Genomic DNA, 11,514 nt, shown 5'->3' with positions numbered 1-11,514 from the left:
TTCTGTGTATGGTGGCGGAATTTGATTTCCCTCCACGGGTGAGGTGCTAGTTTTCATTTTTTTTTGGAAAAATATCAAATCTATTATAAAAGTTAGTTTTCATTTTTTTTTTTACAAAGCAGCCGACTGGAGCGGCCTTTTCATTCATCAAGAGAGAGAAAACGATGTTGCTGAGAAACTATGCTTGAGTATTTTGGTATTTGTGTCGCTTTGGTGCTTTTAGGAGAGCGTTCTGTGAATTATATCTTAGCCTCTAGAGTCTACAATTTATACAGGTTTGTGTCGTTTGTGTTTTCCCTTTTTGTTCTTGTTCTTTTTCTTTTTTGAGGAGTGTTTTGTCATGTTTGTGTGCTTTGCACAAAAGGTTGAAACCACCCCGCCGCCGTGCTCCGCCGTGCGCATGCTATCTCCGTCGCAGAACATCTCGCGCCCGGTCCGATGGCCGCCGTCACCACATACAGGTTCTCGGCTCTAACCGCCGTCCACTCGTGCCGGGGGTCTGGCCCGGAGAGACCAATGGTGTATGCTGCAATCCGACGCTCCGATCCAATGCGGCCGCCCAATCCCCAATCCTTCTTTGTGCCCTAGAAAAAAAGGTCTCAATTTCGCCTTCCAAAAAAATCAAAAAAATTCTCAATTTCATCTTCCAAAAGAAATCAAAAAGTTTCTTGGCACGGCCAACCAGCATGCGCCACGCGGCCATGCTGGTTGTCCGCCATTCTCCCATAGGTTAATGTGTTTGATTTTTGGTTCGAGTATGATACTTTTTACTACTTTCTATGTATGGTGGCGGAATCTGATTTCCCCTACTTGGTGAGGTGCTAGTTTCCGTTTTTCCTTTTCCAAAAAGATCAAATCTATTATAAAAGTTAGTTTTCAATATATATTTTTACGAACGGCTATCTGGAACGACCTTTTCATTCATTGAGAGAGAGAAAACAATGTTGCTGAAAAACTATGCAAGAGTATTTTCGTATTGTGTGTCTTTGGTGCTTTTAGAAGAGCGTTGTGTGAATTATATCTTAGAGCATCTCTAGCAGACACCGTAAAAGCAGTCAAACCCTTATAATTTTCCGTTTTGAAGGTTTTGGTCAAAAAAGTGTAAAGAATAGACACCGTAAAAGTGGTCAAACCCGTAAATATTTTTCAGGCCACCGAAAACCCACACCCGAGACCCTTGTATTTGAAGGCTCGGAGGCCAAACTGAGGGTGCCCCGTATACTGGTCAACGCTGGCTGTGGGTAGATTTCTTGCCCCAAATGTCACCTGACCGACACCGGAGTCCGGAATCTGACGGAATTCATCGCATCCGGTCCTTCTCCGCTGTCTCCAACAACGCACGCCTCGATCTGGTGAGGTCCCGATCCAATTCCCCTACTTTCCCCTCTCGTATTTGTATCGCAGCAACCCTTTCGGTCCTCCTCCGTCATCTCCGCCATGGTCGTTCATGTCGGCGGCTTGGATGGGGCTGGCCTCCCGCGGCTCCTCGCGGCCTAGGTCGGGGTAGTGGTGGCGTGGCAGGGCCAGGAGTGACGGGGGGCGGTCGGGGGCGGCGGGGAACGACGAGGGGAGGCGGGGAAGGACGGCGGGCAGCCGGCTGAGCGACCAGCAGAACAAGAAAACAATTGTAGAAGACGACCCAGGATTATCCATTTGCGGTGGGGAATGTTTGGTTTTACGGTTGCCGTTTGCAGGGTGTATTCTGTGCGAGGCAAAATCGGCCCAAAAACATATTTTACGTGGCTTTTTTCAGGCCGCGAGTTTACAGTGTCTGTTAGAGATGCTCTTAGTATCTGGAGTCTACAATTCATACAGTTTTGTCTCGTTTCTGTGTTTTCTTTTTTCTTGTTCTTTTTCTTTTTTGAGGAGAGTTTTGTGTCGTTTGTGTGCTCACCACAAAAGGTTGAAAAATACACTACCACGCCGCCGCGCTCCGCTGTGCGCATGCTGTCCCCGCCGCAGAACATCTCGGCGTCCGGTCCGATGGCCGCCGCCACATACAGGTTCTCAGCGCCAACCGCCGGCCGCTCGCGCCGGGGGTCCGGCCCGGAGAGACCTAGTGGTGTAGGCTGCAATCCGACGCTCCGACCCAATGCGGCCGCAAAATCCCCAATCCTTCTCTGTGCCCTAGAGGCTAGAGCTGCCGCCGCACCGTAGCTCGCCGTCGCCGCAGACGCTTAGTCTCCAAACCCCTGCGCCTCCAACGCGCATCGCCGCCGCCGCCGAGGGGTTCGACATTCCGATCTCTTTCGTTTTTTAGGGTGTTGTTAATCCTGCATTTCCCCTTCTCGAATCCAGGAGCTGCCGTTGGAGTTTTTTTTTAGACTATCAGGAGGGCAAAACGCCCCCCGGTTCCATTTTCATTCAAAACGAAAGCAGAGCAGAATCTGTTACACGACTCCAAGTTCTACCAGATTAAGGAACTAGAAAACTGACGAGCCAACAAGCCCCAAAGTGCAGATTATTACAGACCAAATTTTCCTACTAAATCAAAGAAAACGAGAGTTCATGGCCGTTGGAGTTTTGCTTAGAAAATTATGAGTTCAGTTTATAACGTTGGTACCTGATCATATGCCCCAGTTCACTACTGTGCTTAGCAGCTGAGAGTTATCTGCAAATTGGAAATCCACACTTCTATTGTGCATTGTGTCCTGAATCCTGACCCCCTGTAATGTTGAGTGGAACTAATGGTTGGGGTCTAATATCGCCTCTCTTTTCGGCTCTGATACTTTTGTACCCCTAATCAGTCATATAACCATTATGTGAGTGTGTTACGCATGTGTTGATGAAGTTACTGTCAATGCAGGTTCCTCAGGATGATGAGGCTATACCGGATGGAGAATTAGGCGAGGTCTCCGTTCCAACTTATGTTAACTCGTTGAAGAATGAGTTCGCGACACTTCGTTCCGCTGAGATTAAGGTGCTTTGAAACCACACATTCTGTACTCCCCTCCGCATTTATTAATCAGATGTTCCCGGTGTCATTTGTCTGATTGTTATATTTTTTTTCCAGGATATGGTAGAGAATAACAAGATTAAGCTCAGCACCATTATGCAGAGCAATCGCGGTTCTTCAACAATCTGGCAAACGAGTGCATTGGATGGTACAGGTTTAGCCACGAATCCGCTGACACCTAGGCAAGACGATGCGTCGTGCTCAACGCTTGGTCTTGAACTGTGCCTTGCTGAGAAAGATGGTGGCAGTTCTCAAGAAGATAGTCCGTATGGCACATCGACTGCTACTTTGGGTGGAATTCTCACTGCAAAGAATGCTAATAAGCCAATTGAACTACCAACAGTGTCAGACCTTCCACCTTATACAACATGGGTGTTTTTGGACAGGTCTGTTTCATATCACAGGCACTTCCCAACCTTCCCAAAACTGATGCAGATGCATTAAATATTGAATCTCTGTGTGTCGCTACTGCACGGTTGAGGTAGAGAGCAGCAGCAACAGCTTATGATTAGATTGAGGGCATGCTTTGAATGGAAGTGTTTGCTGATAGGGATTTTAATAGTATATTTTGTACTCCCTCCATTCGGAATTACTTGTCGCAAAAATGGATGTATCTAGACGTATTTTAGTTCTAGATACATCCATTTACACGACAAGTAATTCCGGACAGAGGGAGTACATAAGAGTTTTACTTTTCTCTTTTTGCAAGAGTAAGGTCTCGTATTGGTTCTGAGACAAAAGATTTCTCGGGGTTTCATGCAGGAACCAGAGGATGACGGAAGACCAATCTGCATTTCATCGACAAAATATTTACTATAATGCAGATTGTGGTGGAGCTTTAATGTTCAGTGATAGTGAAGATGAAGTTGTTGAGGATGAAGAGGAGAAAAGGGAATTCAAAAGCTCTGAAGATTGTTTTATTCGGTAAACAAACTTGGGGTTTCCATTGTTTTCTTTTGCATTACTTTACCTTACCTAGGTTTAACTTCTGCACTTATTTGTGACTGACATCTGCTATGGTTTAAGAATCACAGTTTTTTGAATGATCGCTATTGCACTTACTTTTCTTTAAAGCAATAAGTTTCTCGTATTTTCCTTTAGAGATTGCACACACTTTACTTTAAATTTAAAGATTGTCACAACTTTATTTCACAAAACATAGTATATCAAGATTTATACAGTGTTAAAGTAGTGCAAATACAAAATATCACTTATGTAATTATTGTGGCATGCATAGCTCCACTTCATTTTCATGTAGTAGAGAACTTCAATAGCAATAAGTTACACATGTGTGGCTTTTTTACTTTTTTACCTAGGGTCTCTTCTGTTGTTGCTGCTGTCTAATTATTCTTCATTGTGGGAGCATAATCAAACTAGCCTAGCTTGGACCCCCAGAAAAGTAAGGTTTTTTAGTTTTATCCAAACTGGGTGCTGGATTTGTTTTTACCATATTGTTCAGGAACAAAATTATCGAGTTTACCCTGTCTACCTCTAATCTGAGTAGTCTGTTGATGAGTTTACATCTTTCTTAAACTTGATAGATCAACAATATATTTTGGCTTCTGCTATAAGATGTCTTTCTCTCACTGGGCATTTTGATGTTTTGGTGTAATAATTTATGTTCCTCCTCTACTTTCATGTTAGGATGACCATTGACGGATGTGGCATGTCTGATGAAGCGCTGGAGACCCTAGCTCACTGTTTTGAGAAGACTCCTGGTGATATAAAGGTTAGTTTTCTCTTCATAGCCACTTAATCTCAATAGCATTTTGGCCATTTGGGCTTTTCCTTTTCCAATTCACATTTTCAGCATTGACAATAACACACATAGCCCTATTTTTACAGGCCAGATATGAGATCTTACAACGAGAGAGTACTGAAAGTTCTTCCAAAGAAGTGTCCAAACTTAATGCCAAACTGAAAGATATCTACCATGATAAAGATTTGGCTGCAGCACTGGATTCCTTCGATAATCTCTTTTGTCGGCGATGTCTAGTATGTTCATCTATCAATCATCATGTGATATATGTAATGCCTCTTGTTGCTGATGAATATTCTTCTCATCGTGACATTGGCAGGTTTTTGATTGCAAACTACACGGGTGTTCTCAAGATATAATATTTCCTGTAAGTTCTGTTCCAGAATTATTTCCAAAATTACGTGTTTTTTCTTATTTGTGCGTTCTTCATACAGGCAGAAAAGCAATCACCTTGGAACAGCAGGGATGATGTACCATGTGGTATTCATTGTTATAAACTGGTTCGTATTTTATGGTGTATATGACTTCTGAAAAGCTGCTTGTCTTCTCTGACAATTTTGATTATGAAAGATAAGCACCGACTTGCATTGATACTGTTCTCAAACCATATATTGCCAGGCCACCAAACACAAAGATTCAATTGCATACTCACAACATAATTCTCCAAGCACAAGAAGTTCTCGGAAGAAGGATGCACATCAAATGGAGAATAACTCAGCTTTAGTGGAAGATCGTAATTATTTGATGGTGGAAACAAATAATGAGCATTCAGCAACAGATGGTCATGATAGTTCGAGGAAGGAAGAATTAGTCGATAAGAATATATGCAGGCAAGAAGACAATTTTGTATCCTGGATGGTGATTGAGCAAGAGCTTCTAGTTAAAGGTGTGGAGATTTTTGGAAGGAACAGGTTGGACCTTTCTCCTCATGACTGAATTTATACCTTGAACTTAATGTTAGTGTGTTGCTTACTACTCCCTCTGTAAAGAAATATACTTCCTCCGTTCCTAAATATAAGTCTTTTTAGACATTTCAAATGGACACAACATACGGATGTATGTAGACATATTTTAGAGTGTAGATTCACTCATTTTGCTCCGTATGTAATCATTTGTTGGAATCTCTAGAAAGACATATATTTGGGAATGGAGGGAGTAAGAGCGTGTAGGTCACTACTTCAGTGATCTAAATGCTCTTATATTTCTTTATGGAGGGAGTATTATACAACCAGTCAGGTCAAAGTTCCTATGTAGCTTTGAATAACCTGTCAACATAATTCTGAACTAAGTAAGGTTATGTGTGAAGGGTTATGCTCCGCCATTTGGAAGAGCGTTTAGGTCACTACTTCAGTGATCTAAATGCTCTTATATTTCTTTATGGAGGGAGTATTATACAACCAGTCAGGTCAAAGTTCCTATGTAGCTTTGAATAACCTGTCAACATAATTCTGAACTAAGTAAGGTTATGTGTGAAGGGTTATACTCCGCCATTTGGAAGATTTTGATCATGGATCCTTAATGAGTAATGTTTATCCATAATTCTTCATGCCTTCTACTTACCTCATCATCATCCTACAAGTGTTAAGCTGTAGTGGGGATTGGATAAACGTTGGAGAATGGATTGTTTAAAAATTCTCTGTTATCTGAAATTGCATGGACTATGACCATCGGCTTAGAAACATAACTACAAAAATATTTCCACTAATGATATAATTTTAAAATTTTGACTCCACAGTCCCACTACCACTTATATTTTTTAGGGCACTGATTTTTTTTTGCTAGGGTGCAAAACTACTCATTTTCCATGAAGATTTGCAAGCACGTATCACTTGCATCTGTCCTATTTTCTTGAATTGTTGACAGTCGGAAGTTATTCTTGGGATTTTACTGCTCACAGTGGGAGCAAATAACTCCGGGGGCTGAATCATCGCTCTCCATTATCATTATTGTAGTCATAGGTTTACCCTGCTTTCCGGAATCAATAGTCATAAGACTGAACCTGTGGGTTTCTTTTCATGCAGTTGTTTAATTGCTCGGAACCTTCTTGCTGGAGAGAAAACATGCAGTGATGTTTTTCAGTATATGAATTATATTGAGAACAGCAGCACATCAGAGGTTTTTAACGGTGTTGATTCTCTTGTTAAAGGATTCATAAAAGTAGGTTTCAGTCTACTCTATATATTTTTACCCGGGTGGTCTTATGTCAGTGCTGCCGATGTTGACATCACAGGGACATGGGTTGGGCCTGGGATCACGGCGTCCTAGAAAGCGAGGAAGGGTCAAGCATGCCTCAAGATCTACAGTCTACCGTTTCATAAGGAAAAGGATTGCAGCAATGAAGGGTGAGCTTCGTCAGCATTACAATCCATGTGGTTGTCAATCGGCATGTGGGAAACAGTGTCCATGTCGGAAAAATGATACATGCTGTGAGAAATTCTGTGGGTGAGTTAATTGTTTTCCTTTACAAATTTTGCATCATTATGCTTAAGTTTGTATGCATTTGAAGTATATAGATATATTTTTCTTCTATGTATTGACTTATTGCTGATCTCTCCCATGGTCTAACCTACTTTTGCTGGTACCAGAAATATTGTTTGCCCTCTGCTTCGGTGTGGCTTGGTTTGATACTCATCCTTTGTTTAGGCTAGCTAATTTCCCGGGCGTTGCAACGGGGGCATACATATTCTAGTGATCCTCCCATCCAACACTCGATGAACTTTTCATAATTAACGTTATCCTCATGTCTAAAGAATGACACTCTCCATAAGTAACGTGATCCCCCGTCCAAAGAATGATACTCTATAATTAACGTGATCCTCCCGTCAAACACTCGATGATACTTTCCATAATTAACGTAATCCCCCGTTCAAAGAATGATACTCTCCATAATTAATGTGATCCTCCCGTCCAAAGAATGATACTCTCCATAATTAACGTGAAACCAATAAACTTATGAAACCAAACCAGACCACGACGTACCATCACGACCGCAGACTCCACTTTAATAGTAGAGATTATGCTTGGTTAGTCCTATTGTAGGTGAACTGAGGCTGCTTGTCCTTCTGGATATGAATATCATTGCACATGTACCATATATTTATAGATGCAGTTTGCTTTAATTTTCTGTTATATTGCTTAATGTACCGACTGAGTACTGTGTAGTTGAGTTACTGTCTCATGACACGTTGCCATCCTTGAACTCTTTATAGAGAATATCTAAGCTATTGGATTCAAAAAAGATTTTACGAAGCTGCATAATAGATGGATCAACTCTCAGAAAAGAATGAAATCCAATACTCCCTCCGATCCATATTAATTGTCACTGAAACGGATGTATCTAGACGTATTTCAGTGCTAGATACATACCTTTGAGCGACAACTAATATGGATCGGAGGGAGTACTACTCTTAGGTCCTTGATAATTTGTTATTATTACTTCATTTGAGAAATTCCAATTATGATTGTAATGAGCTATACAGACGGATGAACACACATCCGGTAGCATGCAAACAATTTGGTATCCTCATCCTTATGTCATCATTTACAGATTGTTATCTGTTGTGTGGAATTTTATGCTCTTTGCATTCCAGGTGTCCGAAAGCGTGCAAGAATCGTTTTCGAGGCTGTAATTGTGCAAAGGCTCAGTGTCGCAGCCGCCAGTGCCCATGCTTTGCTGCTGACAGGGAATGTGATCCTGATGTGTGCAGAAAGTGTGGGGTAGGGTATGTATCTGGAACTGGGGAATCTTTGAAAGATTTTGTAGTTAATTTTTAATGATCTGTTTAGACAGACTTGTGATTTTTGTTCTTTGCACTCTATGATCCAACCTGTACCAGAGTAGTTCAAAATTACTATTCTCAATTTTTTTTAATCTCAAGATACTCATTTCTGCAACTAAAGCTTAAACAATGGGACTGAATTTAAGTTCATAAAATAAATTTGTAGCCATCAGCCATAACTGACAATCATCATGCCTATTAATTTGATATGATGTTGCCCATTTGCTAGCATAGTTAATTGAATGCTCATGTGTACCAGTGCATTGTTTAAAGGGGGTGAAAACATCTATGTTTCCCATTTGTTTATGCACTTTGTTTACCTCTGCTAAAATCTGACGTAATGTTAACTGTGCAAATAAATTAGAACAATATCTGATGGGTATTTACCTGAACTTCGAAAGTTACTTTCTGAAATCATGTCATGATAGGAAATCTTCTGACTTTGTAGCTTACTTCAATTGTTAATTTGTTATGCATGTATGTAGAGTTAAACAGCAAATCTTGGACAGCAACTTCAGTTGGGTAACTTAATTTTGAAAGCAACCTCAGATGTATAAAGTCAGAGTTATCCAGTCATGCTAAAAAGGGTGTTCCATTAGTGCCTTGCGGAAGTGGTTTGCTCCATAAGTTTTTTAGAACAACATTGAACTGTTCCTTTTCTAACCTACAGGTGTGGTGACGGTTCATTGGGTGTCCCCAACCAAAGAGGTGATAATTATGGATGTCAGAACATGAAACTGCTTCTTAGACAACAACAAAAGGTAAACAACAATGCACTTATGCTATCAAATGTTGTGGACATCTTGTTTATAATTTCTTTGAGTCGATACTTGGTTTGATGACTTGTAATCATGTCCCTTACTAAACTAAAGATAAAGATAAGGGCAGCAAATACTTTGTGTGCATAACTGCAGGCTCATATGTCCAATCCATTACCCAGTTGTACTTATAGATAGTTTCACCAGACCATGGTCTGAATTGCTATATGCTATTTAAACATGATTTAAGTGTTAGATCTCTTTTGAGCTACTCCCTCCGTCCCATAATATAAGAGCGTTTTTGACACTACACTAGTGTCAAAAACGCTCTTATATTATGGGACGGAGGGAGTACCTTTCATTACTGTTGAAGCCTGTATCCCATATAGACCCTTTAGGAACTGATTCCTTATGAGCGTTGGTTTTTCTTGGTTATGGGTTTCCGAGCCAGCTATGAACCAATTAGGATACTAAAACAAACTGATACCGTAAACTTGATTCAAGTCTGATACTTTTTTCAGCAAAAACTTTTCTTACCATCAATTGAAGTTTAGTAGCCTTTGAGGACAGCATTTTTTCTTCTGAAATAATGGAAAAAAGAAAATTGGATAATGCCACCTTTGTTTTTTTAAAAGGGCACTAACAGATATTGAAGGCAAATTGCATTTTGATGTTCACGATTGACTTAATGTTGTGACACGACACATCGGATACCCGGTAAAACACATGCCTCCCTATAAATATTCACTTTTCTTAGGGAAATAAAATACTCACTTTCTTTTAGAATGTCCTGCTTCTCTTTCAAACAAACATATATATTTTCTAGGCCTGTTGATGGTCTTGAATTAGTGTGACTTTTGTTTCAGGTCGTACTTGGGAGATCTGATGTTTCTGGCTGGGGAGCATTCGTTAAGGTAAAATTGCTCCTTTCATCCTCTTCATCACTCTTTTCCTGTACCCCAGAATAATGTTGGCAAGCATGAATATCTTTTCCACAATCTTCAGAATACTGTTGGCAAGGATGACTGTCTTGGGGAGTACACTGGGGAGCTTATCTCTCATAGGGAAGCAGCCAAGCGTGGACAGAGATATGACCGTGAGAATTCATCATTCCTTTTCAACTTAAATACTGAGGTACGTGTGCAGAAATATACCAGTTACAGTATGCAAACATTCACGGTTACATGCGGGACTGACCACTAGATTTAGCTATAGTGCTTTTGCATGAGCTAAGTTATTCTCCTTCTCAGCTCGGTTTATTCAAGAACCTGTATTTTATATCTGATCCAGACGCTAGCTGTTGCTTATGCATACTCTTTGGACGCAGTTTGTTCTCGATGCCTTCAGGATGGGCAACAAGCTGAAGTTTGCCAACCATTCCCCTGATCCGAATTGCTATGCCAAGGTTATGTTTGTAGCAGGCGACCATAGGGTGGGCATATTCGCCAATGAGCGGATTAATGCAGGCAAGGAGATTTTTTATGATTACCATTACGCGCCTGACGAAGCACCAGCGTGGGCTCTGAAGGCTGATGATGCCACTGGAGCGAAAGACCCCGGCCAGTCTTCCAGTGGAAGCGCAAAGAAGGCTGATGCTCCTGGAGCGAAAGACCCCGGGCAATCTTCCAGCGGACGAGCAAAGAGGCCTGGGAAGTCTTCCAGAGGGCGACCGAGGAAGCATGCCCGGTGAAGAAACACCATTGGTTGATTCTTCTGTCGCGGGGCCGAAATTCAGAAGCTATGTCAGCAACTTTATTTGGTTTGAACTTTGACATTCGTTGGCACCTTTATCAGCACTCCTTGTGGATGGAGCATGAACCATTTAATAAGTGTCGGGTTTTATTCAGCCCTAGGGCTTGTAATAAGGTGCCCACGCCGTAGCGGCGATTGGGGTCAGTGGTGTTGCTGGCATCCGGTCTATTTGGCTGGAAACTGCACCGGACGCTGTGTCAGTTTCGGTGGCTGGCTATCATGCTGTGCCGTTGGTTTAATTGAATACCTATTTTCAATGTATGCTGTGCTCTGTGCCCAGCACAGCGAGGTTTTTTTGCCTTTGTTGGTGCGTTTGCAATTCCCAGACCGCACAGGCTGATCCAGGCACGACGACGGTCGTTGCGAGCAATTTGGTGTTCGAGCAACGCCCTGTCGTTATGGCCTGCTGGTTTGGCAAGCAAGATGCAAGGGCCCTCCGTCAAATGTACTCAATATATGAGTACATTTGATGGACGGTTGAGGTCAGCCTGGAGATAGTTGGTGAGGTCT

General features: G+C 41.7%; 1 protein-coding gene across 1 annotated transcript; it reads left to right on the top strand.

The window, feature by feature from the left end:
* Positions 1-786: 786 nt before the first annotated feature.
* Positions 787-11,303, top strand: LOC109781663 (histone-lysine N-methyltransferase CLF-like). Its single transcript, XM_045230716.2, has 16 exons — positions 787-1,352; positions 2,807-2,920; positions 3,014-3,342; positions 3,719-3,880; positions 4,601-4,685; positions 4,802-4,951; positions 5,035-5,082; positions 5,150-5,215; positions 5,334-5,626; positions 6,737-6,830; positions 6,946-7,157; positions 8,306-8,437; positions 9,165-9,255; positions 10,119-10,166; positions 10,258-10,386; positions 10,580-11,303. Exons 1-16 carry the CDS (start codon positions 1,260-1,262, stop codon positions 10,940-10,942), a joined length of 2,409 nt encoding a protein of 802 aa, XP_045086651.1. The 5' UTR covers positions 787-1,259; the 3' UTR covers positions 10,943-11,303.
* Positions 11,304-11,514: the final 211 nt, after the last annotated feature.

The sequence above is a fragment of the Aegilops tauschii genome, chromosome 7, assembly GCF_002575655.3.
Source record: "Aegilops tauschii subsp. strangulata cultivar AL8/78 chromosome 7, Aet v6.0, whole genome shotgun sequence".
In the NCBI taxonomy this organism is placed as follows: domain Eukaryota; kingdom Viridiplantae; phylum Streptophyta; class Magnoliopsida; order Poales; family Poaceae; genus Aegilops; species Aegilops tauschii.
Note: the sequence above shows the minus strand (reverse complement) of the source record. Positions and strands in the feature narration are given on the sequence as shown.

Excerpts from the sequence above, each read along its gene's own strand:
- LOC109781663 (XM_045230716.2), top strand. The coding sequence starts at position 1,260 with ATGTCACCTGACCGACACCGGAGTCCGGAATCTGACGGAATTCATCGC. Across the intron at positions 5,083-5,149 it reads CTCAAGATATAATATTTCCT|GCAGAAAAGCAATCACCTTG; the intron begins GTAAGTTCTGTT and ends TTCTTCATACAG. Across the intron at positions 8,438-9,164 it reads TGCAGAAAGTGTGGGGTAGG|GTGTGGTGACGGTTCATTGG; the intron begins GTATGTATCTGG and ends TCTAACCTACAG.